Consider the following 18,651-nt stretch of genomic DNA (forward strand, 5'->3'; position numbering starts at 1 on the left):
CAAAGGTCCGTCTAGTCAAGGCTATGGTTTTTCCAGTGATCATGTATGGATGTGAGAGTTGGACTGTGAAGAAGGCTGAGCACCGAAGAACTGATGCTTTTGAACTGTGGTGTTGGAGAAGACTCTTGAGAGTCCCTTGGACTGCAAGGAGATCCAACCAGTCCATTCTGAAGATCAGCCCTGGGATTCCTTTGGAAGGAATGATGCTAAAGCTGAAACTCCAGTACTTTGGCCACCTCATGCGAAGAGTTGACTCATTGGAAAAGACTCTGATGCTGGGAGGGATTGGGGGCAGGAGGAGAAGGGGACGACAGAGGATGACATGGCTGGATGGCATCACTGACTCTATGGACATGAGTCTGAGTGAACTCTGGGAGTTGGTGATGGACAGGGAGGCCTGGCGTGCTGCGATTCATGGGGTCACAAAGAGTCAGACACGACTGAGCAACTGAACTGAACTGAACTGATACATCCATCCCAAGCTCCCTAACTTTCCCTTCCCCGGCAACCGTAAATTCATTCTCTTAAGTCTGTGAGTCTCTTTCTGTCTTATAAGCAAGTTCATTTGTGTCATATCTCTCTAGATTAGAGATGGACTAAAGTTTTAATCTCAGTTCCAGCATTTAAATAGCTGTGTTGACCTTGGTCAGGATATTTAACTGCTTTGACCTTTTTCTCTCACCTGTAAAATTAGTTAAGAATAGTTCCCACTCACTTCATAGGGTCACTCTGAGGATTAAGTGAGATAACTCCTAGAAAGCACTGTGAAGCACACACATAGTGTGCTTTATGGTGAACTAGGAGATGTTTTTGAACGCTAGTACTTCCTGTGGTATTCACTGAGAGCAGAGATTCTGGAAAATAACATAGTCATGTGAGCTAAGAGATTTTTATAATGGCTCCTGCATGGTTGAATAAACCAATTACACAACTGAACATATTTGTCTTGGAATAAGACAGAGGATAGATTGGGGAATAATGATGTCCAAGAAGTAGAAGGTTTAGTCTTCTGAATAGCAAAGACAGAAGCCATTTAAAGGATGAATGGTTTAAAGTTCTAGCAGAGAAGCAGAAGCAATGCTTTGGATCAGCTGGAAAAGAATGATAATTGAGGCTGAGAGTGTGTACAGGCAAAGATTACAATAAATGACTATGATTAATGCCCAAGTAAGGTAACTAGGCAAATATGGCAGAAAATTTTCACAATGCTGTAGAAAGAGATCTCAATACAACTTCAACTAGATTTTTGATGCCTGTGAAATAAGAGACTGGACCATATAATCTCTAAGTTCTACATGGATCTGGCAGCCTGTGAAATTTCCAATCAGTGCTATGGGACTGGGTGTGGAAAGAGAGAGAGGCTGTGGTCCTTGAAAATTCCAAGTGGTTGAAATAAACAGGAAATTCAGGATAGAAAGTTATCAGAGTATAACTGGTTCCTTACAGAGCTTTTTGTTGGTAATGGAAGAAAAAGGGGGGCAATAGGGCGCTTTTCCAGAATCTCTGCTCTCAGTGAATATCACAGGAAGTACCGGCATTCAAAAATGAGACTGCCAGGGAATGGGAGGGGAAAAAATGCAGGGACAAGATGATGAATAGATGGATGGATAAATATCCAAACTCAGGATATTCAACCACTGGATTTAATTTTTCTTAAGATCACTGTGAAATGGTATACTTTGTTACTTTTTATGTATGGTTTTAAAAACAGTCAGTCATTGGCATGGAGATAAAACCATATGTGGAAGTGTCTGTGCTATGGCATAAGGGGGTGGCAAAGGGAAAAGATGGTCCCTGTTAGACCTTAGAGGAAATAGAGTCGGGGTGGGGGACGAGGAGGAGGGGAGGGTACCTAACTAGAGAGAGAGAAAGGAGGGAGGCACAAGCAAAGTCCAACATGGCACCGGGAGGAGGGGTGAAACTGGTAAATGCCGTGGACTTGTGGAAGAGAAGGAGGAGCTGTAGATGGGGGCTGTGTTTAATGATAAAAGATCACTTCCTCTTGGCAGTCCTTCTGCCTTCTCTCCCCTCTCTCCAGGCCATCCAGGACTTTCTTCCTCTCTTGCTGCTTGGCCTGGGCACTGATGACACCGATGACTGATTAGCCACCAGTGTTCGCTTGTAAATCAGTTTCCCCTTTAGATCAAACGCTCCCCAAGAGCAAGAACTGAGTGCATCCAGAAGAGATTAACGGCAAGGGAGTCTGATACCTGAGGAATCAGGCCTTTTGACTGAAAAGGTGTGAGGGAAGGCGCGCTCACAGGCATCCTCGCCGAATCGTGACTTTCACAGCTGAGGGTCCTGAGAGGCGCCCAGCTGGGGCTCACGCATCCCAGAAGGCTTTGGGACTGCTTGACTGCACGCTTCTGGAGATCAGGGGTCAGGGGTGGGATCTATTGACTTCCTCCAGGCTGCAACTGGGAGTCTCAACCCAAAGACTGGGAAGCTGGGTAAGGAGCCTGGTGAACCTTAATTTGGGACTAGGGTGTGTTAGGGTCCCCTCCAGCCCAGCCCAGCCTCGCGCACCAGCCGAACCCCGCTGGCAGTCGTGGTGCTGCTGGCTCTTGCCGCCTCAGGAACTTCACGAACTTGGTTTTCTTCTGGTGCCTGTTGCACGACTTGGGTTTTTTTTTTTTTTTTTTTTGGTAAATTGCTGAGTGCGGAGAGGCCCCGCCCTTCCGCGCCAGGCAGCCCAGCCACTCAGCCACTCCTCCCGCGCTCCCCGGTGGGTGTTCCTTTCTGGACGACGCTGGAAGACTTGGTGGCGGCGGCCCATGGGACCCGTGGCGCTGCCCACCTGGCTGCAGCCCAGGTAGGGCGCTCGGCCCGGAGGGTGGGGAGGGGGTCGGGAGGAGGGGCCGCCAGCGGGAGGGGTGCGGGTGGGCGGGTGTGGGTGGTGCCCACATAGTTCCGTGGGGCGAGCACCCGCCAGCGCCGGAGCAGCCTTACGCCTCACGTTCCCTGGGGCTCTGGACAGATACTAGCTAATACAATTTTCTCGGCAACCCTAGGAATAACTGTTATTTTCCCCATGTTACAGCAGAGAAAGGACAGGCTGCATGGCCACCCTTCCTTTTGTATGCTCTCTGCGGTCTTTCTTCTCTTCCCGTTCCTCCGACCTGGAGCGCTTCCCTTTCCTTTTCTCTACCTGCTGCAGAAGCACCAAGCACCCGTGTAGATTTCAGGGGCCCCGGTTCCAGAAAAACTGATTCAGTGATATGAGGGTAGAGCCTGGGATGTCTATGTTTATCCCACAAGCCAAGTGACTGCTGTAGGTTTCAGGGAGGCAGTCGTTTCCCCTACTTTTTTAGTAGTGCCTTAGTCATCTGCAGGGGTACCCGAGTGCGCTCATCAAGCTACATTTTATCTGCTTCTCAATTTATTTGCTTTATTTCTCAGAGGTTTCATATCTCCAGCTAGGAAAAAAATCTTGTCTACCCTGATCCGGCCACTCCCGCCACTTTTTAGAACTAGAGACAACACTTCAAACAGTGCTTCCTCTGACCCCCTCAAACGTGTATCTGTTCATCTTTTCTTAGTCATATCCCCATCAACCAATTTTCAAACTCAGCTTCACTTCCCTTTTCTGGCCCTTAAACTGCTTTCCGTGTGTGCCTGGTGAAGGAAACTATCTACTCTTGCAAACTATAATAGGCAGTGGTAAGGTACTGACCCCAATCACAAAAATGCATTCAGAAATCAGTTCAGCTCGGTTGCTTGGTGGTGTTTGACTCTTTACGACCCCATGGATTGCAGCACGCCAGGCCTCCCTGTCCATCACCGACTCCCAGAGTTTATTCAAACTCATGTGCACTGAGTCGGTGATGCCATCCAACCATCTGATCCTCTGTCACCCTTTCTCCTGCCTTCAATCTTTCCCAGCATCAGGGTCTTTTCAAATGAGTTAGTTCTTCGATCAGGTGGCCAAAGTATTGGGGTTTCATCTTCAGCATATTCAGGAACTGATTTCCTTTAGGATGGACTGGTTGTATCTCCTTGCTGACCAAGGTACTCTCAAAAGTCTTCTCCAACACCACAGTTCAAAAGCATCAGTTTTTCTGTGCTCAGCTTTCTTTACAGTCCAACTCTCACATCTATACATGACTACTGGAAAAACCATAGCTTTGACTACACAGACCTTTGTCGGCAAAATAATGTCTCTGCTTTTTAATATGCTGTCTAGCATATTAAAAGTTGGTCGTAACTTTTCTTCCAAGGACCAAGTGTCTTTTAATTTCCTGGCTGCAGTCACCATCTGCAGTGATTTTGGAGCCCCCCAAAATAAAGTCTCTCACTGTTACCATGGTTTCCCCATCTGTTTGCTATGAAGTGATGGGACCAGGTGCCATGATCTGAGTGTTCTGAGTGTTGAGTTTTAAGCCAACATTTTCACTCTCCTCTTTCACTTTCATCAAGAGGCTCTTTAGTTCTTTGCTTTCTGCCATAAGGGTGGTGTCATCTGCATATCTGAGACAATCTTGATTCCAGCTTGTGCTTCATCTAGTCCAGCATTTCTCATGATTTACTCTGCATATAAATTAAATAAGCAGGGTGACAGTATACAGCCTTGACATACTCCTTTTCCTATTTGGAACCAGTCTGTTGTTCCATGTGCAGTTCTAACTGTTGCTTCTTGACCTGCATAGAAGTTTCTCAGGAGGCAGGTCAGGTGGTCTGCTATACTTATCTCTTGAAGAATTTTCCACAGTTTATTGTGATCCACACAGTCAAAGGCTTTAGCATAGTCAATAAAGCAGAAGTAGATGTTTTTCTGGAACTCTTGCTTTTTCGATGATCCAATGGGCAATTTGATCTCTGGTTCCTCTGCCTTTTCTAAGTCCAGCTTGAACATCTGGAAGTTCGCGGTTCACATACTGTTGAAGCCTGGCTTGGAGAATTTTGAGCATTGCTTTACTGGCGTGTGAGATGAGTGCAATTGTGTGGTAGTTGAGCATTCTTTGGCATTGCCTTTTTTTGGGATTGGAATGAAAACTGACCTTTTCCAGTCCTGTGGCCACTGCTGAGTTTTCCAGATTTGCTGGCATATTGAGTGCAGCCCTTTCGCAGCACCATCTTTTAGGATTTGAAATAGCTCAACTGAAATTCCAACATCCACTAGCTTTGTTCGTAGTGATGCTTCCTAAGGCCCACTTACTTTGCATTCCAGGATGTCTGGCTTTCAGTGAGTGATCACACCATCATGATTATCTGGGTTGTGAAGATCTTTTTTATAGTTCTTCTGTGTATTCTTGCCACCTCTTCTTAATATCTGCTTCTGTTAGGTCCATACCATTTCTGTCCTTTATTGTGTCTATCTTTATATGAAAAATTCCCTTGGTATCTCTAATTTTCTTGAAGAGATCTCTAATCTTTCCCATTCTGTTGTTTTCCTCTATTTCTTTGCATTGATCACTGAGAAAGGCTTTCTTATCTCTCCTTGCTATTCTTTGGAACTCTGCATTCAAATCAGTATATCTTTTCTTTTCCCTTTGCCTTTCACTTCTCTTCTTTTCACAGCTATTTGTAAGGCCTCCTCAGACAGCCATTTTGCCTTTTTGCATTTCTTTTTCTTGGCGATGGTCTTGATCCCTGCCTCCTGTACAATGTCACGAACCACCATCCATAGTTCTTCAGTCACTCTGTCTATCAGATCTAATCCCTTGAATCTATTTCTCACTCCCACTGTATAATCATTAGGGATTTGATGTAGGTCATACCTGAATGGTCTAGTGGTTTTCCCTACTTTCTTCAATTTAAGTCTGAATTTGGCAATAAGGAGTACATGATCTGAGCCACAGTCAGCTCCCAGTCTTGTTTTTGCTGACTGTGTAGAGCTTCTCCATCTTTGGCTGCAAAGAATGTAATCAAACTGATTTCGGTATTGACCATCTGGTGATGTCCATGTGTAGAGTCTTCTCTTGGGTTTTTGGAAGAGTGTGTTTGCTATGACCAGTGAGTTCTCTTGGCAAAACTCTATTGGCCTTTGCCCTGCTTCATTCTGTACTCCAAGGTCAAATTTGCCTGTTACTCTAGGTAGTATTTCTTGACTTCCTACTTTTGCATTCCAGTCCCATATAATGAAAAGGACATCTTTTTTGGGTGTTAGTTCTGCAAGGTCTTGTAGGTCTTCATAGAACTGTTCAATTTCAGCTTCTTCAGCGTTACTGGTCCGGGCATAGACTTGGATTACTGTGATATTGAATGGTTTGCCTTGGAAACCAACAGAGATTATTCTGTCATTTTTGAGCTTGCATCCAAGTACTGCATTTCAGACTCTTTTGTTGACTAGGATGGCTACTCCATTTTTTCTAAGGCATTCTTGCCCACAGTAGTAGATATAATGGTCACCTGAGTTAAATTCACCCATTCCAGTCCATTTTAATTTGCTGATTCCTAAAATGTCGATGTTCACTCTTGCCATCTCCTGTTAGACCACTTCCAATTTGCCTTGATTCATGGACCTGACATTCCATGATTGAATTACCCTGCCTGGGAATGCCGCCATTGCTACTCCCTTCTTGTAACTATAAACTAGTTATCCTTCAAGTTATGCACTTAGCAGGAACACGTTGACCACATGGGCCTCTCTCCATCCATATTTCCTTTTCAAAAATACTCAAAGCTAACTTTGCAATGCTTGCTTTTATCCCTTGGGGAGCAGCAAAGTTAGAGGTTTATCACAGATGAAAGTGAATGTTGAAATAGAACCATATCTGGCTTTAAACAAACCCAGGATGGTCACTGTAACAGATAGTGTGTGCTTTCAAAATCTCATGGGGGTTAGAAGGGTATCCAAATTAAAAACTCGGATATGGATTAATTGTCTCTTGCTCGCTCAGATTGGCCAGTAAATTAGTTAAAATACATGTGTATAATGCTGAAAAGGTGATTATAAAGGAAGTGTTTAATGTGTTTAAAGGAAGTATTTTCCTGTATTTATTGTAGGTATAGGAAGAATGCCTATCTTTTCATCTACTACTTAATCCAGTTCTGCGGCCACTCCTGGATATTTACAAATATGACAGTCAGATTCTTTTCATTTGGAAAAGGTAAAAGCCCAAAACAGTTTTGAATTTTTAACTTTTAATCCTCATTTTCACCTAGTCCTAGTTATAATTTAACTTCTGTGAACTTCACCTAATATCCTTCACTTCTCTGAAATTTAGTGACCATATTTTTTCAGTAAGCATGCTTCATTCTTAATGCAGAAACCAAAACCTTTTCGGAGGAGGCGGTGAGTAAAATGAGGGAAAGGGAAGTGCGTTCTCCTTGAGTAGGCGTTTGCCCTGAAAACATAGACATGGCATTGAGGCGTACCATTTCACTCTTCCTTTCTTGGTTCTGCACCAAACCTCAGCAGATCTGGTGTGTGTTGAAGAGATCTGTAAATTCCTGTGTAACTTTTTTTTTTTTTGCATAGAAATTAGAAATTAACCAGTTCTTCTCTGGTTTCTTATTCCCCAGGTTTAAGGTAACTGGAAACTACTAACAAATGAAAGACAAACTCTATATTCCCCATTCTTCTATTTAATCCTTTTAAAAGGCAATGTGTCCATAGGAAAATGACACATTCTGTAGATGACTCATCACATATAGGGGAGTTAGTGCTAAAGGTTTAAGTCATAAGCTTTCTCCAGTTTCCTGAAAGTAAAGATTTTAAATGCATTTAAATTTTCAAAAAAACAAATCATTAAATGACTGTCAAAATAAAATTCTTTTCATTTTCCATCCCCACATGGATAAGGGTCATCACAGTTTCCAAGTGTTGCATGACTTGACAATTTGAGCAATTGCTGGTTTCAGCTAAAAACAAACATTAGTATATATCTGGGATAAGTCAGGCTCTGCTCATCAATTCAGCCTTCAATATCATGAGAAAATTAATCTATTTCTGTGATACCATAAACTATTTGATGTTGCTTTTTTTTAACTGCAGATTTGCGGATAAATTCTTGCCTTTGTTAAGAACCTCCAAAGATATAACTTGAGGCTTGTGTTTCAACTTTGAGTGTTGGGAGTCCTCAAGCAGAGGACAACACAGGTGTTTAGAAAACTTCCTTTTGTTTTTAGGAAAAAAGCATCACTTCTAGACCTTGGAAGTTAGCTGTGGCTTCAAGGGCCTGTTATAGGCCATTCACAATATGAGTAACAAGACATGAATTTATTCTTATGCTGCCTGGCCTTTCCAGTGGGGGGAAATGCCTTAGTCAGCAGTGTATTTTTTCTTAATTGTGATCTCGCCATCCATAATTAGAGAAGTTGCATTTTATTAAAGAAACACAACCCATTTCTACAGAAGGTAGCTTGAAAAGAACTGTGTGGGGGGTCAGTACAATTTCCAAATCAGTATATAAATTAAATAGCTCAACAGCACTCAAGCACCTGGAATAGACACCAGCTTCCTTCTTCCTTCAGGGAGCCGTGTGACTGATCATGCTTTTATGGCAAGTGCAGGACTGTGTATGCCTCAGGAATCATCTATAAAGTGGGAATGATAAGAATGTCTACCTCATAGAGCTGCTGAGAAGAGAAACCCTTTGATAAATTACTATCATGTGAATGATAACTAGGGAGTGAAGACGATAAAGATTTCCCTAGATGTTTCTTAATATGGCAGGATTTCATTTAAAAACCAGCACATTTATTCTATTTAGAGAGACATTTGTTTCCGTCCATTTCAGCTCTGTCAAATGTAGTATTTGTTTGGAGCCCTCTGCAATGGGCCCTACTCACAAAAATCCAGAAAGCCCTCACCATGTATGTGCAGGACATAAATGCTATATAAATGGAAGATGTTATTTGATATCATGGCATCATTAATGTCATTTTCATAAATCTCTGAAATCATATTTTCTCATCTCTGTCATTTTCTTGTCCATAGACAAGGAGTGGGCACAGCAGTTTCTCTAATAAACTCATTTTCAGCCTGTTTTCACTGATGTAGTCCAGAGTCTGTTTACTTTTATGCTGGAATTCCTTTAGAATCATATAAATGGGGAATAAATGCTTTAGCTTTGGTCATAGAGCCTTCCTTTTCAAGTTTTAAATTCTTTTTGGAAGAGGAGCAATTAAACTGTACAATGATATGACGTGCTTTCTTTGGTTACATAGTATTTGTAATTTAGAAATCTAGGAAATTTTTCACATGTACAAAGGAAAATGAAGTAAGGAATCTCAGTTGTATTTCAAACTGCTTCCTGGATTTGGGTTGTGATCTAGATTTTACTTACTATGTCTGCATTTTTTTTTTTTTATGTCTGTATTTTTAATTCACTGGACACAGATTCAATGGTTGACACTTTTTATGCAATTGGACTTGTGATGCAACTTTGCCAGTCTATTTCCCTCTTGGAGTTGCTGCACATATATGTTGGCATTGAATCAAACCATCTTCTTCCTAGGATTTTGCAGGTAGGTCTTAATCACATTATTTATATTGTAGAATCTGTTGCATACATAACTTTGTTCTGTTTACAGCCACTCGACTTTGTGACAGTGAAAAAGCCAACCTTTGCTAATGTGCAACCCAAGTCACTAACATGGAGAATTCCATGAAAAAATGACCTCATTGTAAAACACTGCACAGTTAGAATTGCCAGTTGGAAGCATTCAGAGAAATGATGCTTGCTGCTTTGTGCAGCACTATAGTGATCCTCTGCTGGATTTCATAGCCACTGCCCAGTCTTACTATGCCACAGCCTTGGGCGGTGTAGTACAGAGGAAGGGCATAGGATGGGAGCCATTCAGGCTTGGGGTTTGGTGCCTGGCTCCTCTACCTACACTGGGATACATTAACCACCATCATCCAGCTCTTTAGGGAAAAGGATGCCACATACATTACCTGGAAAAGAATAAATTTGCAAAAAAAAAAAAAAAAAAAAGGTACCCTTCATCCAAGTCCAAGATTAGAATACTCCCCAGCCATTTCTTGTTCATTCTGCCCCTTTTACTGAATGCAGTTGCAAAGGAGTGGTCTTTCGTGTTTATTTAGTATAGCATCTACTTGTACAGGGGCTTCCCTTGTGGCTCAGCTGGCAAAGAATCCTCCTGCAATGCAGGAGACCTGGGTTCGATCCCTGGGTTGGGAAGATCCCCTGGAGAAGGGAAGGGGATTCTCCAGTATTCTGGCCTGGATAATTCCATGAACTGTATAGTCCATGGGGTTGCAAATAGTCGGACACCACTGAGCGACTTTACTACTTGTACAGACCTGGGAATGCTGTAGACTTGGCTTCAAATTGGAGAAGACTCTTGAGAGTCTCTTGGACTGCAAGGAGATCAGCCCTGGGTGTTCATTGGAAGGACTGATGTTGAATCTGAAACTCCAATACTTTGGCTACCTGATATGAAGAGCTGACTCATTTGAAAAGACCCTGATGCTGGGAAAGATTGAGGGCGGGAGGAGAAGGGAACGACAGAGGATGAGATGGTTGGATGGCATCACCGACTCAATGGACATGGGTTTGGGTAGACTCTGGCAGTTGGTGATGGACAGGAGAGCCTGGCATGCTGCGGTTCATGGGGCCACAAAGAGTCAGACACGACTGAGCAACTGAACTGAACTGAACTGGCTTCAAATTCCAGTTCTATCTCTTAGTTATATGAGTTTAAACAAGTAATGTAATTGTTCTGAGCTTCATTTTCTCATGTGATATGCAAATAGCATGTATCTTCTGGAGTAACTGAGAAAGTGGGTGGGATAAGTTCCTAGCACTTAGTTAAGAATACAATATCTGGTAGCTGCTGCTGTTATTTTAGGTATCATTGGTTCCTCTGCCATGTCTTGAGCCCTAGATGACCATGTTCCTTTTAAAGGCAGGTTGAAGGGAGATGGGAAATTCACTGATAGAGATTTAGTATAGGAAAGCATTAATGAATTAAGGCAAGAAAAATTAAAAAGTGATATTTTCCACAAGGAGAGATAAGGGTTAGGTGGCTATATGAACATACATTTAAAATTTACAGAAAAAAGTATTTTCATTAGTATAATTTTAACAATTTGTAAAATAAATTAAAAAAATGGATAACTAAATGTGGCAAATTTGCATTTTAAAAATAATTAAAATGTTAGAATCTGATTGTATTGCCAGCACCTAGCAAAATGCTTAGAACATAAACACCTTAAATTTTGTTGAATGAAATAGTGGCATAGATCCTTATATTAAAATTTGCTGAAATATCATGAAAGTTTAAAAGATGGAAATCAGAGTATAAACCTAAGGAGCCTATCGAGAACTCTGCATTACAAGTTGATGGGAGATTTTTAATTTTGCTTATTCATTAGAAGTGGAGAAATAGTATTAGGATGAAGTTACTTTAGTGTTGAAATATCAAATGTAAAGTAAAAATTGGGGCAATATCTAGAGTACAAACTAAGAATAGTTAGTTAGCTAGCTAAGACCTAGATGGAATTACCTGAAATGTATGTCCTTACAATATGAAAAGGGGTACACATCTGTCCCAGAAGAAGCATATTATTTAGGAACAAGATTTATTGATATGTATTATCTGTAAACAACTTAAGATGCATATAGCATTGCGTAACATTAAATTTACAGGCTTCCCAGGTGGTTCAGTGGTAAAGAATCTGCCTGCCAAAGCAGGAGATATGGGTTCAATCCCTGGGTCAGGAAGATCCCCTGAAGAAGGAAATGGCAACCCACTCCAATATCCTTGCTGGGAAATCTGGTGGATAGAGGAGCCTGGTGGGCTACAGTCCATGGAGTCACAAAAGATTTGGACACAATTTAGCAACTAAATGCTAATTTTAGACAACAGAATTAACCCAGGTTAAGTGAAAGCTGTATTCTAGCATATGGAATTATTTTTCTTGGACTATGATCAAATTCATCTGAATCTAAGTCATATTTTCTTTTGGCATACCTTTTTGGACTTTTACTTTTTTAGGCTAAAGTGGATAATACTAATTTTATGGTAAAACAGTTTCAAAGTTATTTCCAAAGTAGGAAATGCAAATGAGAAACTGGACAGGTAAATTTGTAAGAAAGAAAAGCACCTTGAATATGTTTCAAAAATCTGTACAGTATTTCTGCTTTCCAAAAGTATGTAGGCTTGTCCAATAACAGAAATTGTTATTAGAAATCTGATTTCTTGCAGTTCTAGAAATTCCAGGATATTTAAGCATGATTTTAATCCCTATTAATTGCAACTCTATTGATTTATAGAAGTATGATCACTTGTAATTGGACTGTATCCTGGTTTGGTAATTAAAAAATAATGGCAAGTATATATTGGCACTTTTATTTGAATGTGAGGAGGCCAAGTCTCCTGTCGATGGGGCTCAAATGGTTTTTAAGTCTTTGTTGTTGGGAGGAATCAGGGAATCCTCATAGTAGGGAAGACAGTTATTCTCATCCTGGGCTGATTATTATTAAATTTTTGTTATGTTTATCTTCCTCTTTATCTCTTTGAGATTTTATCTGTCCTCTGTTTCTTTTGTTCATTTACTATCTTTTCTATGGTTTTCAGAATAGACATGATGTTCGAAAAAGCTTCAAAAACCCATGTGGTCAGGTCCAAAGTTTCATTTTAACCCCCTTCCTTAGAATTCTGCAGACAACTAGAAGAATTCCCACATTATAAGATGACTCTGAGGCCCCTTCTTTAAAGTAACCAAACAAAACTCTAAAGCTGTGTAATCGTTCTTGGTTTTCCTGTTTCCCCATCTTTAAATGAAGAAACAGTAGTTAAGAATGTGGCTAAGCTACTCATACAGTACTCATAGCTGATTGCATACAGTATTTTGAAAAAATGCAGAATATCTAGCTACTTTGAAGTAGATTGAAGAGAATTCTGCTCATGTGTGTTAATATTTTGACATTACCTTTGTGACACTGGTAAGTCACAATGGAATTGTCCTTTTTCTAAACTGCTTTGCCAAAATATGAAGATGAGTAATTCCCCAAAGCAGTAGGAACAATTAGCTAGTTGAGCAATTAGGATCACAGGTATAATATCAATTGATGGTGGTATGTGTATATACATATATATGTGTGTGTGTGTATATATATACATATATATGTGTGTGTGTATATATATACATATATATGTGTGTGTGTATATATTTTTGTATCTCACAAAAATATGTTTGTTTTCTTCTGTACATTTTAAAATGTTTTATACACATCTTTATTTGACAGGGAAAAGCCGTTGTGATTTTCTAATATTACAGTTGCTAAAGGAGAAAGGGCTTCCCTGGTGGCTTGGAGAGTAAAGGAGCTGCCTGCAATGCAGGAGACCTGGGTTTGATTCCTGGGTTGGGAAGATTCCCTGGAGAAGGAAATAGTAACCCACTCCAGTATTCTTGCCTGGAGAATCCCATGGACAGAGGAGCCTGGTGGGCTACAGTCCGTGGGGTCGCAAAGGGTCAGACACGACTGAGCGACTAACACACTAACACTAACTAAAGGAGAAAGAGGGGGTAAAACCTATTGACAGTAACACTATGATAGTTTAACAGAGATGTATATTTTATATATTTTTTAAAAATACAGTTTAGGGGAAAAGAGCAAAACTGCAACAAATAGTTGTTTACATACATCCATTTTTGTAAACACAAGCCAATTAAAATTATATCAGGAAAAAATTTTTTAATATTTTAAAATTGTAAAATGGGAAAGTAAAAAGGTCCAAAAGTAGCATATAACTATAGTTAAAAGTGATAATTGAAAACTAGGCATCTCTTCTTTTCAATCCCTTGCTCTCAAATGAGTGTGCATATTTTATTAGCTTGATTTTTTTAAAAAGTTGAATTGGAAACTAGTATTTTAGTAGATTTAATCAAAACAACTTGGCTTTTATGGAGCGGAAATACCATCAACCTTGAAATACTGATTTTGAAGGACTCTATTCTGACTTTGCTTGTGTAGAAGCCTGAGAAAGAGGTTTTTGTTGATATATAATAGCTTTAGGATGTTTCAACTCAAGGAGAGGGGAAAATAACCCACAAAATTAACCTTTCTTATTGACATTAGGCTGATGTGCCTTTAGAAAACCCTCAAAGTTATCCACTTTACTCCTTTAGCTTTTGAGAGAGGCTTGAAATGCAAAGACTTTGTACACAACTGAATTAAAATGGCTAAATTCTGTCCCCTGACCTTTGCATCACAATAAACACTGCTGCACATGTATTCATTTGACACAGTTTTTAAATCTATAAATCAAAATCCTGGGAATTATCACCCCCACATTATTGTGATACAGAAATTCCACTTTGTGATACAGAAATTCCATTTGTGAGCTCAAATTGCAAGAACAATCCTTATTTTTGCAAATAGCACATCCTATTTCTGATAAGGACAAACAGGAGTCTGTTGTCAGAAACCACTCCAAAGATTTCACAGTCGCAGATTTTGTAAGAAAAAATGTAAAGTCTGTCCCCAAGGAGAGTGTCTTAAAACAAACCCTTTTAGAAACACAGCAAAGTTTCACCCTAATCTCTTTTAATCCATGAAGCAGGTGCTTCTTTGCATTGCTAGATGAAATAATTCCCCCCCCCCCATGAAATCATATAATTTTCTCTCCAGTTTTGAGTTGGGAACAGGCTTATATTGTTAGAGATGAAAACTGTACTGAGGATAGTGTCATGCTATGAGATTCTCAAAGCTTTGCTTCCTGAAAATGAATTATATACACAGTTCACTCTGTAGGTAGGATTTTTTTTTCTTTTTTGTACCTTTTGTATTTGATCAGGAATTTCTTCAGTGTGATAGTTATAAAGCTATTGTTGTTGTTTAGTCACTAAGTCATGTCTGACTCCTTGCGACCCTATGAACTGCAACACCCTAGGCTTCCCTGTCCTTCACTGTCTCCTGGAGTTTGCTTTAACTCATGTCCATTGAATCAGTGATGCCATCCAAACTCCTCATTCTCTCTTGCCTCTTTTCCTTTTGCCTTCAATCTTTCCCATCATCAGAGAGTTTTAGTCACAGTATAATTTTAAAGATGCTGAGATTAACTTTTTTATTTACTGATAGTCTTGACTATCTACAAGAAAAACATATTTTCTTATAAATATACTAATTACTACATTAAATTATACTTATTTTTATCTTCAGTATAATGACTTAACACAAAAGTTAAATGACTTACCCAAGTTCACAAAATTGTAAATGGTGGAGCAAAAATTTGGATTTGGGTTCGTTTTCCTGAACACTCAACTATTATGCCACACTTGTTTATAGTATCTGTCTATAAGTACCTATGTCCTTATAGGCTGGGACATAGCCTACTTCATAGGCTGGGATTTGATCTTGTTCATCTTGCCATGTCCACTGGGATTCAGAATAGTGCACTCAATAAATATCTATTGTTTGATGAATAAATAAATATATACAAATAGTATTTAAATACTTTTGTCTTACAGAAAATAATTGGTGACTTTTCAACATTTAAGGGTATGTTTCTGAAGTTCTCAACAAAAGTTCATAGGATTAAAGTAGTTTGGGTTATCCTTTTAGTAATGTAATAGTCTTTGAAGCTACTACTCAAGGACTAATTAAACAACTACTTGATTTTTAAGACTGTAGAAAGTCTCTCTATAGTTGAAGGATGATTTTTACCCCTTCAATAGTTTCTAACTAATTTGTTAGCTGCCATTAAAAAGTACCATTTTAATTTTAACAAATTAAATTCTTTGACAAAGAACACTTTAATTTTAGTCATGGCTTAATCTGGAGTTCAGAATTCCCAAACAGAACATAAAACTGCAAAATAGTTTTATAGTTACCATATTTTTGAGTTGGCCACATTACCACCATGTTTAATGTGGCCCAAGTTAGTGTTTTCACTGTGCTTTTATTCTGCCTGTTTGAGTTGCACAAAATATCACAAGACCCTGTATTAGTAATTGTCATGGTCTCATAGGATTTGTCTAAAATTACAAAGTGCTAAGTTGTCCCAAGGATAAAGCTCTAAATAACTAGTCAACTATTATATGTAAAGAAAGTAATAAATTTTAAAAATATATTCTTGAAAATTGTTTTGGTGTTGATTCAGAAAATCAAGGAGATTCTTTTAAGTTTTAACTTTTCAGGAGAGGCTTTTTTTTTTTTTTTAATAGACTGTGACTTAGACTTTATATCTGCTTCCTTGGTGGCTCAGGTGGTAAAGTGTCTGCCTACAATGTAGGAAACCTGGGTTCAATTCCTGGGTTGGGAAGATCCCCTGGAGAAGGAAATGGCAACCCACTCCAGTACTTTTGCCTGGAAAATTCCATGGACTGAGGAGCCTAGTAGGCTACAGTCCATGGGATCGCAAAGAGTTGGACACAACTGAGCAACTTCACTGGTTCACTGATAGACATTATATGAGAGTCAGATCAGATCAGTCGCTCAGTCGTGTCCGACTCTTTGCGACCCCATGAATTGCAGCACGCCAGGCCTCCCTGTCCATCACCAACTCCTGGAGTTCACTGAGACTCACATCCGTCAAGTCATCGATGCCATCCAGCCATCTCATCCTCTGTCGTCCCCTTCTCCTCCTGCCCCAATCCTTCCCAGCATCAGAGTCTTTTCCAATGGGTCAACTCTTTGCATGAGGTGGCCAAAGTACTGGAGTTTCAGCTTTAGCATCATTCCTTCTAAAGAAATCCCAGGGCTGATCTTCAGAATGGACTGGTTGGATCTCCTTGCAGTCCAAGGGACTCTCAAGAGTCTTCTCCAACACCACAGTTCAAAAGCATCAATTCTTCGGTGCTCAGCCTTCTTCACAGTCCAACTCTCACATCCATACATGACCACAGGAAAAACCATAGCCTTGACTAGATGAACCTTTGTTGGCAAAGTAATGTCTCTGCTTTTGAATATGCTATCTAGCTTGGTCATAACTTTCCTTCCAAGGAGTAAGCATCTTTTAATTTCTTGGCTGCAGTCACCATCTGTAGTGATTTTGGAGCCCAGAAAAATAAAGTCTGACACTGTTTCCACTGTTTCCCCATCTATTTCCCATGAAGTGGTGGGACCGGATGCCATGATCTTCGTTTTCTGAATGTTGAGCTTTAAGCCAACTTTTTCACTCTCCACTTTCACTTTCATCAAGAGGCTTTTGAGTTCCTCTTCACTTTCTGCCATAAGGGTGGTGTCATCTGCATATCTGAGGTTACTGATATTTCTCCCGGAAATCTTGATTCCAGCTTGTGTTTCTTCCAGTCCAGCGTTTCTCATGATGTACTCTGCATATAAGTTAAATAAACAGGGTGACAATATACAGCCTTGACGAACTCCTTTTCCTATTTGGAACCAGTCTGTTGTTCCATGTCCAGTTCTAACTGTTGCTTCCTGACCTGCATACAAATTTCTCAAGAGGCAGATCAGGTGGTCTGGTATTCTCATCTCTTTCAGAATTTTCCACAGTTTATTTTGATCCACACAGTCAAAGGCTTTGGCATAGTCAATAAAGGAGAAATAGATGTTTTTCTGGAACTCTCTTGCTTTTTCGATGATCCAGCGGATGTTGGCAATTTGATCTCTGGTTCCTTTGCCTTTTCTAAAACCAGCTTGAACATCAGGAAGTTCACGGTTCACATATTGCTGAAGCCTGGCTTGGAGAATTTTGAGCATTACTTTACTAGCGTGTGAGATGAGTGTGATTGTGTGGTAGTTTGAGCATTCTTTGGCATTGCCTTTCTTTGGGATTGGAATGAAAACTGACCTTTTCCAGTCCTGTGGCCACTGCTGAGTTTTCCAAATTTGCTGACATATTGAGTGCAGCACTTTCACAGCATCATCTTTCAGGATTTGGAAAAGTTCAACTGGAATTCCATCACCTCCACTAGCTTTGTTCGTAGTGATGCTTTCTAAGGCCCACTTGACTTCACATTCCAGGATGTCTGGCTCTAGGTCAGTGATCACACCATCGTGATTATCTGGGTCATGAAGATCTTTTTTGTACAGTTCTTCTGTGTATTCTTGCCATCTCTTCTTAATATCTTCTGCTTCTGTTAGGTCCATACCATTTCTGTCCTTTATCGAGCTCATCTTTGCATGAATGTTCCTTTGGTATCTCTGATTTTCTTGAAGAGATCCCTAGTCTTTGCCATTCTGTTGTTTTCCTCTATTTCTTTGCATTGATCGCTGAAGAAAGCTTTCTTATCTCTTCTTGCTATTCTTTGAAACTCTGCATTCAGATGTTTATATCTTTCCTTTTCTCCTTTGCTTTTGGCTTCTCTTCTTTTCACAGCTATTTGTAAGGCCTCCCCAGACAGCCATTTTGCTTTTTTGCATTTCTTTTCTATGGAAATGGTCTTGATCCCTGTCTCCTGTACAATGTCACGAACCTCATTCCATAGTTCATCAGACACTCTATCGATCAGATCTAGGCCCTTAAATCTATTTCTCACTTCCACTGTATAATCATAAGGGATTTAATTTAGGTCATACCTGAATGGTCTAGTGGTTTTCCCTACTTTCTTCAATTTAAGTCTGAATTTGGCAATAAGGAGTTCATGGTCTGAGCCACAGTCAGTTTCTGGTCTTGTTTTTGCTGACTGTATAGAGCTTCTCCATATTTGGCTGCAAAGAATATAATCAATCTGATTTTGGTGTTGACCATCTGGTGATGTCCATGTGTAGAGTCTTCTCTTGTGTTGTTGGAAGAGGGTGTTTGTTATGACCAGTGCATTTTCTTGGCAAA

At 40.1% G+C, this 18,651-nt stretch overlaps 1 protein-coding gene across 6 annotated transcripts in view; it reads left to right on the plus strand.

Annotated features, from left to right (window-relative positions):
- Positions 1 to 2,315: 2,315 nt before the first annotated feature.
- HACD4 (3-hydroxyacyl-CoA dehydratase 4) overlaps positions 2,316 to 18,651 on the plus strand; it is a 29,817-nt gene continuing 13,481 nt past the window's right edge. For 4 of the 6 annotated variants that reach the window (XR_015169088.1, XR_015169089.1, XM_086414326.1 and 1 more), the window contains exons 1-3: positions 2,732 to 2,812; positions 6,946 to 7,049; positions 9,284 to 9,411. Coding sequence is in view for 3 of the 6 variants with exons in the window: in XM_086414326.1 (XP_086270452.1) it covers positions 2,775 to 2,812; positions 6,946 to 7,049; positions 9,284 to 9,411 (270 nt within the window). In the remaining 3 variants the exon portion in view is untranslated. Of the gene's footprint in view, positions 2,451 to 2,731; positions 2,813 to 6,945; positions 7,050 to 9,283; positions 9,412 to 18,651 lie in introns of those variants that run through there. The other 2 variants (XR_015169090.1, XM_086414325.1) reach the window with 1 other exon arrangement.

This window comes from Bos grunniens, chromosome 8 (genome assembly GCF_055505025.1).
Source record: "Bos grunniens cultivar Pamir isolate PY7600 chromosome 8, Bosgru_T2T1.0, whole genome shotgun sequence".
NCBI classification, from domain to species: domain Eukaryota; kingdom Metazoa; phylum Chordata; class Mammalia; order Artiodactyla; family Bovidae; genus Bos; species Bos grunniens.